We start from the raw sequence: 19,815 nt of genomic DNA, 5'->3' as shown, positions 1-19,815 counted from the left end.
GCTTGTGATCGGAAGGGTGGCTCTGATCAACTATGGCAAGGAATACGGAAAGCTCATCGTCATCGTCGACGTCATCGATATGGGTTAAGCTCCTTTGCATCCTTTTCAACTTCCAAGAATGATCCAAGTCTTTTTGATGAGTTGATACCCTCATGGCTCATACGGCTGAAACATTATTCAGATAATTGAGAACTTCTTGAACCACATGGAGATCACATTTCAATTGATCGGGAAGCTGACCTTGCCTTTCTAAAAATAATGTATTTCTCTTGAGACTAATTTATATAGTGAAATCCTTATAGCCTCTCAAAATATTTGGTGGGAGTTAAAAATGTTTAAAATTTCAGATAAAAAATTTAGGTGAAAATTTTTGGTGGGAAAGTTTTTCATTTTAGAAACATTTAGTTTCATTTTAGAAACATTTAGTTTGGTGAGAGTTAGTTTGCATTGCAAATAGCACCATTTAATACAGTGAGAGAAAACATGAGTGAATAGAATAATTAATGAGGGTATAAAAGAAAAGTGGTGTATAGATTTAAGCAATGAAAACTTTTCTTAATTGGCGTGCAATTCCTTAAACGCCAGTTATAAAAAAAGGGAGGGAGTATTATATTAACCTTATGGCAAGATTTTATTTAGCAACATAGGCTATAAAATAAATGTTGATTATTATGTAAGACACCACATGAAGAATTCAATTCTCATGAAAAATCTTACGGTACACGGTAGCGCGATTCTACATAAGCATCTTCAGCTTCTCTAAATTTTATAGTATTCACCCACTTCCAAGTAGTCAAAGGACTTTCGGACTGAGGGAGCCCAAATTAGCTTTCCCTCCGTGGTTAACACAGAGACTTGCGTATAAAGGGGAAAATTTTTTTTGTTATACAAATTTGCTCACTAAATAACTCACCCTCCTCCAGAAGGGGTGGACCAGAAATAGACTAGAATCACACTTAATCATTACAAAAACGAAAAAAGCAGGAAAACAAAAACACACACACACACACTTCGCCAAAGGTATATTGGCAGGAAGGTCCACAACAACTACAACATATACAGTACAACAACACTTCAAAACGGTAAAAGCAAGATCAGTGCACATGTTAGAAAAAGTAGTAGTAATAATACTCAATTGCTGATCCAATCGTACACTCCGGCCACATTTTGATGGGAAAATTGTGATACATCCATAAAATGGGATTCTATGCTACACATACGATCAAAAAGGATATCATACAATATGAGCAACATTTGTGTCATTCTCTATCAAACACCTATTGCACCGCCTGCAAGAAGGAAATTTAAGGTGACATCCAGGCTCGACTTTTGTATGCCTTGTCTTTTACAGGACGATCATCTACAATTGGTTCAATTGACCAGTTACCGAGTTCCAAAAACATTAGAGATGTGATAAGCGTATCTTCTGCCACTGATGAAATAGAATATACTCGTAATTAAATTCAGACTTCAGGATGCCATAGTAAATTAACTCCCATCATTTTCAGCATCACAGTATGAGGAGCCACCCTCATCATCTACAATTGCTAGAGGCTGCAAGCGGCCGAAACATATGTTCAAGTACAGTCCATACAAGGAAAAGAGATTAACGGCAGAGCGACCAGGTAAAATCTCATTTCTTCTAATGAGGAGCATGGTAAATCTTGAGAACATAATTGTCTTTCTTGAATGCTTACCTTGCAAGATTGCTCACGCAATAGAAGGTTGTTTCTCTTTGCTGAATAATACTAGATGTTCAATAAGCCTCCCCTTCAACGACTCGGGAATTTTTGAAATAAAAGCTGATTTGGCATCTTTTATCAACAGCCTCCTGTATGACATAAATGCAGACGAGATTCCATATGAGCTGCAAGTTACAAATAAGTACAAAGAAGAGAAGATACAAAATATCAAATGCATGTAAAGGTTGCATAATTAAATTCCACAGGCACAAAAATATTTTATTGATAAGTGGATAATCATGTAAAAAAGGAGTAATGACATCATAAATCACAACATCCAGGTAAACAAACTGATTCCACGGTTAACTTGTCTCACCTCCCATTTCAGTTAACAACCTCTAAAGCAATAATATGGCAATCAGATTTGTGGCTTAAAAGGTTCCACAGTCCATGAGAGCTCTCCAATAGAATACAAGGACAATTGAAATCAGTATGCTGAATCCATTTGTTTGGACACAATAAATTCAGGAACACTAAACACTATTGACACATTCAGATCCTCATATTCTAGCAATTTTAATCAGTGTCTGAAAATTTTGATCATCTATAAAGCATCAAATGTTCCACATTCAGGTTAACTAAAGAGAAGGAAGCATTAATTAAAGAATGAAATACATGAAAGCCAGAGGAAAAAACCTGAATTTCAACAACTCAAGAAACTTACTTCAATTGGTTGACATTTGATGCATCATATTCTGCTCGTCCCACACACAGCTTTTTCCGAGAACGCATAAAAGTGTAAACTTCTTCTGACCAACCACATGATGCCAGCACTGATGAAGTCTCTTTCTCAATGCTGAGAGAGAGAGAGAGAGAGAGAGAGAATCTTTAGATCAATGATCAATAGGAAAGATAGCAAGTGTTTGAGACTTTATAGAAAGGTTGTTTGCGAAAGTAATGCATGGCCATGAATGCACTTTGCCAAAAAAGAAACTACAATTTTTAGCATATGACATAAGTGCCTTTACCAAGAAATATCAATTATTAAAAGTGCTTTGCATTCAAGCAATATCTTCAAAGGCACTTCTTGACTTAAATACTTCTTGACTAAAAGCACCATCTCTCCAAACCCTTACCTATAATCAGGAAAAGCAATGAATATGGGATTTTCCTCTAGATATACCAGCAAAAGCAACAACTAGATCATCATAATGGTCACCACATCATTCAAAAATAAAACCTTGCTGAGCCAGTAAAACGAACAAAGACAACATAAATGCACATACATTGAGATAAATGTGCAAGGCACAACTAAAAGTGCGCAAGAGGCAACCAATTTAGACCGTTGCGTAAGCAATTTGAGATCATATCAAAAATCAAAATCAGGCCCCAGACAGAAGCAAGCTCATATAAAGTCACTCCTTGAGATGATTATACTCGTGAAAAAAGCAGCATAAAACTCTGTTAGAGCAATCATACCCTAAAATAGTTGGTATATGCACTTTTATTTAGCACATGGAAAACAGTTGGGCATTTAGTTAGCAGAACTTCCCCACACAATAATTTGCATAAAAAAAATAAATTTAAAGAGCGGAAACAAAAAAAGATAACTGCATAAGCATATTAATTGTAGAAACATACACTTTCTTGAACTCCTCCACCTTGGCACAAGATTGAGCATCTGTTGCGAGCAAAATACAAGGATCTTTGTCCTGTGACTTTCTTTTCAACCTTGAGCCATCAGAATGGCATTTTACATCTGGATTAGACTCCTCTTTTTGGTTATGAGTTCTTCCTACTGCCATGATATCCCTCCTAACATGGTTTTCTTTATGACCTTTCTCTACGGAATCACCATTTATATTTTGAATCTTACAGTGACCATTTGCCACCGTAGAAGATCCGCTATTGGCAGTATATAAGGCTTCATCTCGTCTAACTTTGCCAACACCATTTCCATCGGTCACAGTTTGTGCATTGTTTTTATTGTTCTCTGTATCAGTAGAAGCGGTAGACTTGGAAGTTGTTGCAGCGAAATCCTTTTTATGAACAATTATTTTGATACCACCATTGACAGGGCATTTTCTTGTATCAGAATTTTCAGAGACACTCAACTTCCTTGAAAGTCCAGCAGGCACCTTATTGACCTTTGATGAGGTCAGATTATTAGTCTCCAAGTGCTGATCAAAAACATGTTTTGTCTTCGTCACTTTTTCTGATAGGCATGAGTTCAAGATTTTGGATGCATCATTGCCATTAGATTGGTGTCTCCGCGACTCACTGGCATCACTGCCATTAGATTGATGCCTCTTTGACTCATTGGCATCACTGCCATTTGATTGATGAAACTTTGACCCATTGGAATCACTGCCACTCAACTGATGGGACTTTGCCCTATTGGCATCGTTGCCATTTGACTGATGGCACTTTGACCCATTAGCATCAATGCCATTCGACTGATTGTACTTTGATAAGATGGCATCAATGCCATTCGACTCATGAGACTTCAATCCATTGGCCAGCAAACCAGTCTTGACAAGTGGCTGCCTTTGCTTAGAACGGGTGAAGAAAAGAATATAAGCCTTCTCCGACAGAACCTCCTGCAAGCTCGAAGGGGTAACATACGCATCGTTGCAGCAATACCAGCGGGACATAGCATCCTGTTTATACAATTCCATAAAATTCACTATCAAAATTGCCATGCCCGACATGATCAGAACTTCAAATTCAAGAAAACTGTTTTTCACTCATATACAGAGCTGTTCTTTAACTATTCTATCAGGAAACATGGAATACCTTTATATATGCATAATAATGTCCAGAATCTGGAGAGAAGCCCGCATGCACAATGGTACCACAAAGTCTATACTCTGGATGAAGATCCTGTAACAAGGAAAAGAAATAAAATATTGGTCAGCAGAATTTTTTTTTTTTTTAAAAGAACAAAAAGTGAATGACATAGGTTAATATGTAACCTTTCAGGTATTCAAGATACATATTGTACTTAAATAGTTATCACATTCTCAAACTGGACAACTGGTCAAAGAACAGTTGCATTGTTCCAGGATAGACAAATCACAGAGACATGACTTAATACCAGAACGCAAACATCATTGATCATGCAATGAGCAACTCTATGAGCTGCAAACTAAATGCAAACTGTTCAAAGATTAAGCCAGGAAAGCTAATATAATACCACTTGTATTTAAACTAGTAAACGTAACTGTTTCTGCATCATAGAATACTACACAGACCCACACTGCATGAGAACCCCAATAAAGAAACTCAACAAAAGCATCAACCCACCACGACTTAAAGCAGCAAGGCAATGGGTTTTGAGGTCCCTTGACTCCAATTCAACATTGCAAAAACAATTCTCATCCATCAAAAGAATGGGCTAAATTGATTTTTTGGACCATGTGTTCTCTTCCCTACTGAGAGGAACTTAGAACAAAACTGTTTGAAATTATAAATAAGCTGCTTGTTCTTTGTTAGAGAAGATCAACCATGGCTACATTTCCAACCTCACTAGCCTCATCCACTTGTTCTAGGCTTTCTGGCAAGAAGATCATCAAACAGAACTCCAGACTAATCTGAGGTAATGATCCTAGGACCAGAATATGCCAGTGAAATTTGTCCACCTTGTGGCATGGAAGGACAAGGCTGGGTGTCCACCTTGGGAGCATAATCTAAAGACGACGGACTTTATTCTACTTAGGGGTGCAAAGTCACCCGCTCGACTCGACTCAGTGTTGATTGAGTTAGAGTTGAGTTCGAGCATTATAATGCTATGTTCTAGTACTCGATGAGCTTAATCAAGTAGCATATCTAATTACTATATCAGAATGGAATTACACATATAAAGAAAAGAATTATTCAAAAATTAATAAAATGTCATTCTTTAAAACAATAATTCTGGGGGCAGACTAATAAATATAGTAAAAAATTAAAAACCCTACCTAAATAGTCAAACAATCCTATCTATCCGTTTTTTCCATTTCTTCATCTCTCTGCATTCTCCATCTCTGTCTGTCTTTGCCGCTCTCTCTCGGCCAAACATTCATCGCTCTACCTCTCCCTCTCCCTCTCGCTCTCCCTTTCTACTGCTCTCCTCAGGGCCTAAACAACAGAAAATTAAAAGACCACCGTCCCACTCTCTAGCCTTCTCTTTCTCTTCATCGTCTCTCTCTGCCAATTGTTGCTTCACTCATGGAAGTTCAAACTAATTTTGGGATTTCAAGTTGGGCTCAGACAAGGAAGATTGGGCAATCAAGGGTTCAAATAAGTACTCTCCATGGCAAATGCCATGTTTTTCTATTCTTGGCATTTTTTCGTGTTTCACTTTGTGATGTTAAGATTAAAAAGCTGCATTTTATTCAAGTAATTTTTTCTTGTTTCATTTGGTGCTTTTAAGATTATGAAACACCAGATTGTTGATTTGTACTTGGTTGAATCTTTTTTTTTTTGTGGAAAATATAAACTGATGTTGAAATTTGTTGGAATTTTGGAAATTGGTTTTTGATTATGCTACTGTAATTTGGATTTTGAGTTTTCAAGCTTGAATAAGCTCGAATTATTTATGAGTCCAAACAAGTTGAGTTCGAGTTGGTAACAAATATGAGCAAGTCGAGCTTGAGCTTGGTTAGTATGCTCATTCAAGCTCAAGCTCAAGCTCGAGCTGGAGTAGTACTAAATTACATCGAATTCGAGTTAGACTCGACGCAAATACACCCCTAATTTTTACTGTTGTCTCTCTTTGATTGCTTTTTTATTGGGAGGGGGGGAGGCTCATTAGTGAGTTGCATGCTGGTAAATCAATATTGCCAACGTGGAGGTTTATCATTTCATCCTATGACTTTTGTCAGCCTAATTAACGCGTAATGGCACATGATTGTGAAACACTCAGCTTATGTTTTTCCCCAATGCGCCACGTTGCCAGACTCCACCGACATTATTAAGATCCTTTAAATCATCAATGAAGAGAAAACACACCTGGCTTCCTTTGTACATGTAGCTGGAAAGCACTAAAACCTCCTCAAAAGCTATTGGCTTGTCGACCTTCCCACCAAAAATACCCTCAAACCTCTGTGCCATTTTAAGAAAAGTATCATTAGCCACAAAAAAGCACACATCTATTACTGAAATGCCCAAAAGACAAGAGACAAGATAATATCCTACCTTTAGCTGGATTACAAGAACATTTGGCGCTTGAAGTATAGACATTTGCTTCCGTGCTGCCACCAATTTCTTACAACTACACAAAAACAAGCCCTCAACCCACAATCTAGTAAATGAAAACATAAAGTTGTGCATTGTGCATGCACAAACATCCACAACTGATGACGCGAAAATGAAAGTACTTACCTATCACACTTGTACTTGTTGCCACCATCCAAAATCTCAGGCTGGAAAAACCTCTGCAAAGCATCTTTGAGAGACCCACTATGTAAGATATCAAGGCTGATATCCATGATATCGTCCACCTTATTTGACTCTGCCCCACAGGACAAACACTTTACTTGGCTCTGCAGAGCACCTCCAAATATCTCTTTCACTATGGTATTTCCATTACCACTCTCCCCACAACTCCCACCTTTCCTTCGCTGCAACTGCAGTTTTTTCAATCTCAAACATGTATTATGACAAGCATCAATCACATATCGCAAAAATTCATGTGCATCCTCTTGCCTTCCATGTTTAAAATGCTCAGCAAAAAGTCTCAAACAGTTATTTATTTTCAATGGTGAATCTAAAGTTGAATCTATACTCAGGGACCTTACAATCCTTTTCTCTAATATACAAAATGGACACTCTCTCTTTTTGTCCGATGCTACCCCAGCTGCATCACCTACATATTCCCCAAAAAAAACACACCCAAGTCAAATTGAGCCGCGCAAATCATACATAAACATGAATCCTGAAATTGCTAACAAAACGCACAAAAAAAAATCAACTCAACGCTGTCAAACATGAAGAATTATAGACATAATCATAAAAATCTACCTAGATGTACTTTCTTAAGTTTTCAACAAATAACACATTATTAGCAATATGCTACAAAGCACAAGAAGTCAAGTTAAATGATACAGGACTCATGTTCAAAAGAAATATAACATAATTAACACAGAATCATAAATAGACATAAATTCAATAACTTTCTGATATCACACATAACTACACAAAAAACTAACCACGGAACCACAAGAATACAACTAAGCACAATTCCAGCTCGAATTCAAAAATATGTACACATAAGTGACACATTTAATCTCATACATAACAGAAAATTCTTAAATTTGTAACATATCACACAAATTCAAGTCAATACAATTGGCAGGTCAAACTCGTACAGACATGCACAAGATTCAAAATTCCTAAAACTGCAACAAAATTACACGCAATCATACAAATACTGGTAAGAAAACACAACAACTCACTTCGACCTAGCTTCCTGGTCGATGTTGACGAAAATACACAAAGGAATAAGTACATGGATGCGTGGAGTCACTCACAAGAAGAGGAGTGCTGGTACTTCAGGCAAAAATTGGCGAGGGGAGGGGTGTAGGTGAGGCACTGAAGAACGGAGTTAAGATAGCAAGTGTTGCCGAGGTTTTTAAGCCCTAGAGGTGGACCAGACTTGCGTTTTTGATTGAGGGAGCTCGGCTGCCACGTCATTTGCAGTACGGCCATTAACGACCTGATTCCTCCAGTTTTTCCACTCCCGCCGCCGCCACATCGGTTTGCGCCACCTCGCCCCACCGCGATCGCATAGCCTGCTGCCTTCTTATTAACTCGAAACTCAAAAATCTCTCTATCTGAAAATTGGAGACAAAAAATTATACAAGAGATTATAAGAGTAGTGAAGAAGTTGGGGAAATTAGGGTTTTATTGTGATTTATCAGAGATATGGAGGATTGTATACGAAAAATTGGCGGAATTTTTCGTTTTTTTTTTTTGGGGGAGAAGGGAAAGTATCGGGAGGAGAGGAGGAAACTGGAACAGTCCCCACAAAACTAAAGCCTCCCTTTTGGGGAAATTTTATGAAGTTTTTTTGGAAAATTTTTGGGTCACTTAAAAATATGGTCCATTACTAAAACTACAAAAAAAGAAAGGCGGCCAATATAAACAATTTAGGGGTAGGGGGCACAAAAATATCTCATTTCTTTTTAGTATTTATTATTATTTATAATGGACTTGGTTAAATTTTTTTCTCTTCACATCCTTGACCCCAAAATAGAAAAAGCACTAAGCTGGATATAAATCATCAAATTGCTTTTACTTACAAAGAAAAAAAATTAAGATTTTGAATTCTCATCTGAAAATGATACAGTAAAATTTTAAATTATCAAAACAGAAAAGATTTTGATTGCCGTAGTATTGAAATAAATTTGCACGGTAACTTTTTCTTTTTTTTTTTTTTTTGTATCTTGTTGGATGCTTCTCCTTGTGATAATTTCGTAGTGATTTGCCTAATTTGAGTTTTTAAAAAAAAAAACTCAAAATCACAATCATTTAAACCTCAATTGAAGAACTACTGAGTAAAGAAAAAAATGCTTAGAACAAAACAAGTACGTAAATCTGTATTGACTAAGCAAATAGATCGAGTAGGCTAAAATTGGCGAGTAATCAATCAAAGAATTCTAACAAATCATAAAGGTTTCATGTCGCACAACTAACAATTGGATTTTTCTAACGAATGCTCGCCTAATCCACTATGTAAGTATATATACTAACAATTATTACCTTTTCTTGCATTTATATATCTTCACTAGTTAATTTTACCTTACCCTCTCTTATACTCATTTACTTTCTTTAATTAATTTTATATATTCTTAAATATATGATACCTAAAATACTATATTTTATTTTAATGAGTGCCTTATAAGTTATAACGGCCGTGAGACAGACCCTTAACAATTATAAGCAGCATAATTGCCGTACTGTTCTTACGCACAGAAAACTACAAAGGATATTCTACTGAATTTCATTCAATCATGTGCCGGCAACAAGACGTCAAAAAGCCAAGAAGCACTTGTACAACGAATAAGTATGCCACAACATCAGTCTTATCTCTTATCTGACTAGGACATCTGAATTTTTCCTTTTCTCTTTGTTTGCTAGTCTGGTTGAATGACGTTTGTGGAAGGCCGACTTTACTCGGTAGATGGCACAGACATTTGCAAGCGCCTAATCAAAGTCAATAATGTCTCCACTGCGATTCGAAGGCCACAGAATACATCTAAATCCATACAAGAAAAGAAGAGGAATCATGCATGTCTTTTACAACAGCCTGTTCTTGTAGTACAAATTAGATGACATTTGAACTTCTAATGTATCAAATGTCGGAAGGAAAAAGACCGAGAAAAATGTCTACTAGTGTTTAAGCAGAGAAACATATTGTCCGTGTATGTCCAACCTTCTCGCGTAAAAAACTAAGGTTGGATGTGTCCAACTTTACACTACTATAACTCACAACCAACTTCCTCTGGTCCTTCTTGTCCTGACTGCCAAGAAAATCGGCGACCCCTAACCAGCTGCAAAATTCGGAATAGATCAGTCTTTATTTCGCCAGTAGCACAAAAAAGCACGGTACCTTCTCCCGGGAAAAAATTCGTGTGATCTCATTGGCCCAGATGGAAGAACAAACCACACTGCACCTGTCACAGTAAGTTGCATGCTGCTCTTGATATCCATTCAGTCATTGGAAGACGCAGATGGAAGCAATTGAGGTGGTTGAGACTCATTTGAGCTGACTTGAGTAGCTTCCTTTTTTAACTTGTGATTGTTGTAGGCAGCTACACCTGCAATAGCTGCAAGGAGTCCCATACAGCCAATAGGTTAATAATGGATATCTTTCGCTCATCTAAGTTAGCACATGGAGGAGTATGTTGGAACAGCAGAGCAAAATGGCCAACGAGTCCTTAGACAAGTGGCATAAAAGCCTGCCTTCCTACACATTTTGCAGGTTTGACGAGGATAAAAATCAGGTCCAGACCCATACCAATGTCCTCAAAGTAAACCTCAATGGTTATGATATGATATCGTCACCGACATTGTTAAATATATGTAGAAGCAATGACAAGAATTGCACGACTTCAGCATATACAGATAACCTTATGGATAAAGCATATCTGGCACAGTCATCTGAAGCTAAATCTTCTTAGAAATTGTGAAAACTAGATTTCAGAAAATTACCGATAGCATAACCAAACAGGTTGATGAGCGTTAGCTTTGTATCTGCAAAAAGAATTGCAGATAGTAGGACAACCACCCAATCTTTGACAACACCAGCCACACGGATAGTAAGAGCACTCGTATGCGAGATGACGAGAAACACTGAGAGATTGAGAGCAAAGGTACAGAGAGAATTAAGAGTCAATATAAGAGGTGGGAAGTTCCATGTCCCCTGATCGTCCATCTTTGGCTTCTCTAAAAATATCCAGGGAATCAAGAGACAGAGAGCACTGCACAGGAAACCGAGTTCTTTGTTAAATTGGCAGCATATTAGTCTAGGGCCGAACAGTTAAACAATCATGGTTCATAGATCCTTTGGTTACAAATACATGCCTGCATGGGCTGACATAGTACATAACTGATATAGGATTTAGTTTGATACCCTTCCTTTTCACCAGAATCTCCATGAATATAAGCCTCAAAGCCTCTCCAACAACACCTCCCATTTGATAAACAACACCAACCCAGTTGATATCTATTTCACCATAAGAAGCGACCAATACACCAAAACTGATTACTGACATAATCAGAAGCATACGACAACTCATCATTTCCAGTCCTGCTGCCACTCCGAGAATGAAAACAGCAACCGGCACTGCAGATATAAGAACAGTTGTGTATAACAATATCATTACCAAAAAGTAGGGGAGTAATTTATGACCGCATGATTCGGGTTATAAGACTGCTCAATCTCTGGCAACAAAGAATGATATCAGGCATGAATACTTGGCAAGGGTTTAAACGCCCGAACCATATGAATTGGTTACTATAAGATATATCTCAAAGCCTATATATAAAACCACTAAGAGTATGTGATACTTACTGATTGCTTTCAACATCTGAGCAAATGCAACAGATATATAAAGGTAAGCAGTGTTTCCCAGCCAAAGTGTCATAGCGAACATTGCACCAATAGGTACGACGGATGTAAGATATCTGCAGAGCCCAAAGTGGACAAGAAATTGTCATAACCAGATTAGCAAAGAAGTAAACTAAATGGTCAACTAATTGCTGGGAAAAGATGATGTGGTCAAGATCCATACAAATACGAAATTATCACAAAGACATGATCATATATCTCGAGGTTGGAGAGGGAAGGAGATCAAAAAGGACATTTTATGTACACAATGTCCTTTGTTAGGATTCATTGTCCAGAAGGACTTGGGTCTTACAGGTAAGGGGGGCGAAGCAGCCCATTTATTTCAAATATTGAATAAGAAAATACTCACATTTCAAGAGTCATCCCTTCCTCAACTCTCATAATCTACAAGAACATATAGCATTCAAGTCACAATATGTAGAAGGATAGGAACTGATGTAAAGCATCCAGATGATAAAGCCCACACTTTTGTTTTTATTGACTTACATACCTTGAGAACTTTTGTAAGCACGAAGCATAAGATAGAGGAGAAGACCATGTGAAGCAGAGTCAATCCAAGGGGATATGGGAAGTTTATTTCCTTTGAGGATAAAACCCACTGCATTGCACAAAATTTTTGTTGGATGATCAATACAAATGAAACGAAACTGTCAGACTACTTAAAAATGCAGCAAAGCAACACTGCTAATATAATCTCCTAGAAATATAGAACCTAAGAAAACAACAACAATTCGTCCAATAAGTCTTCTGAAAGCCACATTTTCATAGTGTCCAGCTGCAACACCACTCACGCATGTAGATATTGTACACGATCTGCTGCAAGAAACTTCTATGCTCATTCATAACAATGCTTAGATGCATCCTTAGGTCAGTCGTCAATGAAGTAACCATGTCACCCTATTAGGCTATATTTCCACAAGAATGCCTATATGGCACGAAAGCAGAGATTATTTATATATCATCACTAGCTTCCGGAAAGCAATTCACTTCACCTAGCCCAATAGTCTGACACATGACAAACTTTAAAGCTATCCCACGAGCACCCGAAAGGTCAGAAAGCATAAAATTCATTAGCATTGCTAAATTGTTTCTAACAACACCAATTCCTGAATATTCCCGGGCCAAAAAAAAAAATCCAGGATAATATTCTCCTCCCAAGGTCTTCTAATAACACTGATATAGTCCCACTTAACAACATGTTAATAAACTGATGCCACATTTTCTTCATCTGAACAAGTTAATTGTCGAAATTAACGACAACCTTTTTCACTTTCAATCAGATATTTAAATTCCCAGAAACCCATTTCCCCATTAAGCTTTCTAAAGTTCTCCGACGCAATCCATAAGCACACATACCCCCCCCCCCACCAAAAAAAATAAAAAGAAAAAAGAAAAGTAATGCAGGAACATATAATCAGTCAATTAAAGTGTTTATATATAAGAATCAAGAAGAAGGTCGGACCTTATTGAAGAAGATCTGGCCGCTGGAAAGTGCAATATAAAGAAGAATGTAAGCGTAGGTTACCACCCCGCTGCTGAGTGCTTTCTTGGGTGGATCTGCCATATCTTGATGGAGAGAGGGAGAGGGGGTCACTGAAAAACGAGAATCACAACAAGAAACTAACAGTCCCAACTCCCAAGTGAAGTAATAAGGGAGGGAAAAAGGCCAATGGGCTTTTTCTTTTTTATATTTGCTCAGAGGAACGAGTAACGACTACCAAAAAGACCACCAATCGGAGAGTGTTGCCTGTGGGAAGGACACTTTGCTTTGGTTTGGTTCGAATGGTAGATTTTTTGCTGCTTGTATTGGCTTCTGAATTAGCCAATTGGACCTTGTTGCGTTCTTTGAAGCTCCTTTTGTAGTTTTCTGACAGTAAAGAATGCAACAAACGAGCTGGTGCTGCTTCAAAAGGGAAAAAAAAAAATTGGATCTTTTTTGAGTTAGGTGCCAGGGAGGAGGAGGAAGAAGTGCAGGTGAGAAATTTTAAATTCGATGCATTTCACTTAAATTGAAAAAAAAAAGGAATTTTTTACTTGATTTTTAACACGAGAATTTTCAGATCAAAATTGGAAAAGTAAGGTTTTATATCAAATTGTAATGTGCAATACTGATCAAGTGGGATGTAGAAGAGGTTAGCATCAACTTTAAAAAAAAAGGCAAAAATTGTATAAAATCGTAGAGAAAGGAGAGAAAGGGTGAAGGATTATGTTTCATTTTTCTTTGAACATGATTTTGCAGCTCACTATTTTAAGGCTTCAAATTCTCTGTCCCCAAATTATCTCATTTGTCCCTTATTTATACAATTGTCACGTGTTTCTAATCTTTTGTTAACCCAAACTCAAATAAATTTTAGATTAAATAACTATTTCTTGCAAACAAGTGAATTTTGGAATAACTAAAATTTAATTATAAACAAGAAAATATTACCTGTGACAATTGCGTTGAGCACAACATACGTTGGCTATTTGGTTCCCATATATTTAAACCATCTCTACTACCAGTAGAACTTTCATGCACATGCTTAAAAATAAAAAATATAAATGAATAATTATATCATCAAGACTCAAAAAAAATTATATCAGCATAATATCTAATTAAAAGCTTGCTTTTCATGCAAACAAACCCATTGTTTATTTGAGTTTGGGTTAACAAAAGATTAGAGACACGTGACACTTGTATAAATAAGGGACAGGGGTTACTTTGGAGACAGAGGATTTGAAGCCCTATTTTAATTGTATTATTAAATGGAAACAGTTTCTTGTACCACCAAATTTCCCTATCGAAATCTAGAGATGAAAATATTTTCTTTTTTTTTTTTTTGGCTTCGTTAGGTGCAGCCCTTTTAACATAGCAACATAAATCTGATAGCCTCATAATAATAGTATTTCACTCTCTTTATACATATATACATACATATATACATATATATATATAAACAAAAAAGGAAAAAGAGAGAGAAATAAAAAGGTTGAATGTGATTACTTAAGGAGTGACGTCAAATTTCTTAAGAACGTGCGTAAGCACATAGCAAAATGTTGGAACCAAATTGGTGCCTTTCTAGAAATTAAAAAAAAAACTATAGAGTCAACCAAAAAAAAAAAACTAATTTTTTTCATAACACGTGGAAAAGAAACCACTGCATTTTGACTAAATTGCTGCAGGGTGGAGGCCCCAAATGTTCCCAGAATCTACTGCTTGCGTAGCATCAATCCTACTCTCAGTCTCTCACCAACCTCGGATTTGTTTATTTACTTGAAATACCATTTGCCCATCATTCTGCTTTCTTTTCTCGACACCTATAGCAAAAATCCTTTCTCTTTTAGTTTTGTCGAATATCATCTGAAAAGATGGCCGGTGACAAGGTGGTTCTGTTGGATACACATGTGAGCGCGTTTGGCATGAGGGTCCGAATAGCCCTGGCCGAGAAGGGCATCGAGCATGAATACAAAGAAGAAAACTTGGCTGACAAGAGCCCACTTCTTCTTGAGATGAACCGTGTTCACAAGAAAATCCCAGTTCTGATTCATAACGGAAAGCCTGTTTGCGAGTCCCTTATCATTGTTCAGTACATAGATGAAGTGTGGCATGACAAGAATCCCTTGCTCCCGTCTGATCCTTACCAGAGAGCTCAAGCCAGGTTCTGGGCTGACTTCGTTGACAAGAAGGTGGTAACAATTTTTTTTTCTTATGGAAACTCTAATTTTGTCAACTGCTATTCAATCAGTTATTCGGGCAAGTATTTCCACTGTCTTTACCGAGATCGTCTAGTCATGGAACTAAGCATTCCTTAACCTTTTTTCCACCAGATTAGTTTAGGCAAACAACATAACTAAGCATGACAAATTAAATATGGGGATGAAAGTATTATGTTAATGAGAGATTTTATTTTTTTTGGGTTCAATTTTTTGAGATAATTATTAATTAAGGTGAAATGCAGCTTTATGATGCTGGATGGAGGCTTTGGGCCACAAAGGGAGAGGAACAGGAGGCAGCCAAAAAGGAACTCATAGGGACTGTGAAGACACTGGAAGCAGAACTTGGAGATAAGACTTACTTTGGAGGGGAAGACTTCGGATATGTGGATGTGGCCTTAATTCCTTTCTACAATTGGTTTTATACCTACGAGACATGCGGGAATTTCAAGATTGAGTGTCCAAAGCTGGTGGAATGGGCCAAAAGATGCATGCAGAGGGAGACTGTGTCCAAGTCTCTTGCTGATCCTCACAAGATTTATGAATTTGTCGTGTCCTTGAAGAAGAAGTTTGGGATCGAATAGAGTCTCTTTCAACTTGTTGGCTGAATGGGGATCGAATAAAGTCTTCGCATGAATATGTATTTGGGATTGCTTTGCTTTTTTGTTCGGCTTTGTCTGTCTTAGAATCCTTGGTTTTCTTTTGTTGTGGCTTGGGAGAATGATGGGATTTAGCTTTCTCTTCTTGATATCGTGGCCTAGTATCAAATGATGTTTAATGTATAATTTATTTGGGAAAATTAGTGGGAAATTTTCTTCTTCTTTTTTTTTTTTTCCAACTTGGCAATGCTCATACAATGTCCACATTGTGTTAATTTGAAAACTTCTTTCCACGATTGTCCATATTATCTCCTTGGATAAATTTTTTTTTTCTCTCCCTTCCTTTGATTCCTTAGTTTTGACTTGTGATATATGCGAATTTAAGGTTTTAACCCTGAATGTAGCTGCATAGGGACTCAATAAGCATTTTTTTTCTTAGGGTAGCTTGATTTTTCTTACTAAAATGAGGAATCGGATATGAACTACTTGGGGTGGAGCTCGAAATTTCCAAGTAACTATCTACACCTGCGACGGGAGAAGGTTTTACATTTTATTGACAAAAGATATGTGGACGTACCTTCTTTCTTATGTTACATCTCTCTCTTTTATATCTCGGCCTTCAAGTGTTAGCCGTTAGTACCATATGTCACTGTTTGGTCGGACATTTTTACCGTTCGAAACTAGTAAGACAAGTGTTAGTGATGGATGATAACAAAGGAAATCTGTCCTCTCTCTATCTTTTCTCGTTCTCCCGCTGCGATTAATTTATTCGTCCAAATCTGCAATTATAAATCCTTCCGTTTACCTGTAAATGTTCACCGGGGCTCAGCATTCTTCATTTAGTTCGTTCAAGAAAGTGAACGAAAGTCAATATGGAGACCAATCGGGCACCTTTTTTTAACATAGATTAGAGACCAACTCTGAATTGCTTGTGGAGGAAATTTTCTACGTGATTGAATGGCAACATTTCTCGTATGATCGTAAAAGAAGGTTGAACATGCTTTACACTCAACTCCAAAGTCTTGCACAAGTTATAACTAGCCCAAAATAAAAATAAATTCATCCAATGACATGAGATTAGGCAAAACGGTTCAATGCACATACCATCTATAACACACTTTGATTATTGTGTAATATGAAAGGCCTCATAAGGAATGTAAGTATAAGAAGAAAACCAGTTTGGATGGGAGTTTTTGAGTGAAATTGTGAAAAAAATATTGCCTGTAATGACGCGAGTACGTGCCGTAAAAAGATATTAGAAAGGCGTGTCAAACAAATTTTTCTAAAAAATTCGCAATTCAAATGAGACAGGCATATTCCAAATGGGTTTGACAAACAACTGCAATCATTTGGCATCGTAGGCACAAAGAAAGCAAAGATTAATAAGCTACATAGGAATTTCACAATGAACTGTGTCCACAGCCAACAATTGCAATTATTTGTGCACGTAGATCGTGGACCCTACTGGGCATTTCAAGTTCTTTTAGAGTCCTAAAAGGCAAAAACCAAGACACTTGGGATTTTTTTTTTTTTTAAACTGAATAAGTTCAGTTGTATAATCTGATCTATTTTCAAGGTTTTGTTCATGACAAAATATATTTGTTGTGAACGGTTGTCCTGAATGTTTATGTTTAGACAAATCTAGAATGAGTCAATTGTATTTAGAAACCAATATCGCTACCTGCATTTGAGTCATACGTGAAAAGGTCCATAGTGCAGATTCTGCTAAAAACAATTGATTTGGTTCAGTTTATTAGAGGGAGACAAACCACTACAAAGAGGAGAAAATAACCATTGGATTTCCCCTCCAGGCTTCAAGAACCGTTCTAACTCTCTTGAAATATTTCAAGAATGGATGGATGCAAATTGCAATGTGCAATACTGATCAAGTGGGATGTGGAAGAGGTTAGCATCAACTTAAAAAAAAAAAAAAAGGCAAAAATTCTATAAAATCGTAGAGAAAGAAAAAGAAAGGGTGAAGGATTGTGTTTCATATATTATTTCTTTTGAACATCATTTTGAAGGTCACTATGTCAATTGGATTACTAAATGGGAAACAGTCTTTGCACCGCCATATTTCCGCATCGAAATCCAGAGAAGAAAATATACTACTATTTTCTTTTTTGACTTTGATAGGTGTGACCTTTTAATATAGCCACGTAGATACGATGGTCTCATGATGGTGCCATTTCAGTCTCTTACAGGAAAAAACAAGTGGATCGAGCGGGATACTTCATCCTCGTAGAACGAGCGACATCCCTTTCAACCGTTTGATACGTTAGCATAGTTCTGGCCCTTATAATCGAGTGACTTTCGTCCCGTCGTTGTACAAGGGGTAGAGCAATGATGGCTTTTGAGCACATATAGAATTAATTTTTTACATGTTGACAGTGTAAATTTAATTTCAGATTTATATTACGTGATATGATCAAGATCTTATTAGTATAAAAATAAGGACAAATATACTTTATCCCTCTATAATTAGTAATTTTTTTACACAATTCTCTTATTATTTTGAAAGTTATATATAACTCCCCATAGTTTGAATTAAAATATTAAAATGACAGAAATAATAATTTGTAACGGAACCCATCAAAATATCAAAATTACCCTTATTTAGAAACTAAAATGATTGAAATGATCAAAATATATAAATATAATATACATGACACTCTAATCTTATATGATTTATGTTTTACCGTACATCTCTCTTATAATTTAATGTTTTACCATATAACCCTCTTATGATTTTTAAAAAAATATATATATATAACTCAACCTTTTGATACGTTAACATAATTCTGACCCTGACGATCGAGTTACTTTCATCCATGTAAAAAGGGTAGAGCAAGAGCTTGATGATGGCTTTTGAGCATATATAGAATTAAATTTTTACGTGCTAACACTGTAAATTTAAATTTATATTTATATTATGTAACATGATGTAAATTTGTTGGTGTAAAAATAATTATACGTTAATAATATATAAAAAATTAATTCTAGGGTCCATTGTACGGACCAGTGTAGACATAACATGTGGTGGGGGTGGGGTACTCTTTTCTTGTTTTCGTGGTTTAGTTGAATTGTCCATTTTCGTGTTTTTCTCATATTGAACTTAAATAATGTGCAAATCAGGAAGGAAGAAAAAGGAGAGAGAGTGAGGGAGGGAAAGATAAAAGCTTGAATGTGATTGATTACTTAAGGAGTGACGTCAAATTCCTCAAGACTATGCGTAAGCACTTAGCTAAAAACTTGGGAACCCAATAATTAGGGACCAGCAGCAGCTGCTGCTGCTACGTAGACAATCAAGAAAAAGAGTCCATACTTCCTCAATTTCTTAGTTAGTCTTTTAATATTTAGCAGCTTAATTTCCACCAGGCCGCTGATTTGGTTTGAAAAAACTGGTAATGGGAATAATTTTACTCACAGAATCTTCTGATTCATTAATGGAGAAGATAATTGTCGCGTAATTTTGGGTGATTAGGAGGAAAAAAAGAAAGCAAGACAGGCATCCTAGAACAAGTTCTAGACAACCTTTGATTTGACTGGGGACGGCAGTGGGTTTTCCTAGCTCTTTAATCAATTCTTTTTTGAACTTTGACTGCGAAAGCTGTGACTCTGCATTCAAATGGCATTATTGTATTTATCTCCAAATATTTATTCAAATTTAGAGAAATTTTAAAAAAAATTACAAGTGGAACGGGTTTTAATATTTAGTCGTAGAGAC

At 36.6% G+C, this 19,815-nt stretch overlaps 3 protein-coding genes across 5 annotated transcripts; 1 reads left to right on the top strand and 2 right to left on the bottom strand.

Annotated features, from left to right (window-relative positions):
* Positions 1–1,104: 1,104 nt before the first annotated feature.
* LOC140004518 (ubiquitin carboxyl-terminal hydrolase 25-like) lies at positions 1,105–8,782 on the bottom strand. 3 transcript variants are annotated; one of them, XM_072051177.1, is made up of 9 exons: positions 8,195–8,781; positions 7,047–7,530; positions 6,861–6,936; positions 6,675–6,767; positions 4,479–4,565; positions 3,324–4,342; positions 2,407–2,538; positions 1,698–1,831; positions 1,105–1,554 (listed from the first exon to the last, which is right to left on the bottom strand). In XM_072051177.1, exons 1-8 carry the CDS (start codon positions 8,370–8,372, stop codon positions 1,711–1,713), a joined length of 2,190 nt encoding a protein of 729 aa, XP_071907278.1. In that variant the 5' UTR covers positions 8,373–8,781; the 3' UTR covers positions 1,105–1,554; positions 1,698–1,710. The 3 variants fall into 3 exon arrangements, with proteins under 3 accessions (XP_071907278.1, XP_071907279.1, XP_071907277.1); XM_072051178.1 differs by having other exon boundaries at positions 8,120–8,245; XM_072051176.1 differs by having other exon boundaries at positions 6,675–6,936; positions 8,195–8,782.
* A 1,093-nt stretch (positions 8,783–9,875) lies between these two features.
* LOC140004037 (probable sugar phosphate/phosphate translocator At3g14410) lies at positions 9,876–13,706 on the bottom strand. The gene is made up of 8 exons (XM_027208893.2): positions 13,259–13,706; positions 12,287–12,394; positions 12,146–12,180; positions 11,740–11,852; positions 11,250–11,511; positions 10,878–11,146; positions 10,340–10,492; positions 9,876–10,216 (listed from the first exon to the last, which is right to left on the bottom strand). Exons 1-7 carry the CDS (start codon positions 13,358–13,360, stop codon positions 10,377–10,379), a joined length of 1,005 nt encoding a protein of 334 aa, XP_027064694.2. The 5' UTR covers positions 13,361–13,706; the 3' UTR covers positions 9,876–10,216; positions 10,340–10,376.
* A 1,320-nt stretch (positions 13,707–15,026) lies between these two features.
* LOC113690824 (probable glutathione S-transferase parA) lies at positions 15,027–16,327 on the top strand. Its single transcript, XM_027208900.2, has 2 exons — positions 15,027–15,462; positions 15,735–16,327. The coding sequence occupies exons 1-2, from the start codon at positions 15,145–15,147 to the stop codon at positions 16,071–16,073; spliced, it is 657 nt and encodes a 218-aa protein (XP_027064701.2). The 5' UTR covers positions 15,027–15,144; the 3' UTR covers positions 16,074–16,327.
* The last annotated feature ends 3,488 nt before the right edge of the window (positions 16,328–19,815 follow it).

Source organism: Coffea arabica, chromosome 5c (genome assembly GCF_036785885.1).
Source record: "Coffea arabica cultivar ET-39 chromosome 5c, Coffea Arabica ET-39 HiFi, whole genome shotgun sequence".
Taxonomy (NCBI): Eukaryota; Viridiplantae; Streptophyta; class Magnoliopsida; order Gentianales; family Rubiaceae; genus Coffea; species Coffea arabica.
Note: the sequence above shows the minus strand (reverse complement) of the source record. Positions and strands in the feature narration are given on the sequence as shown.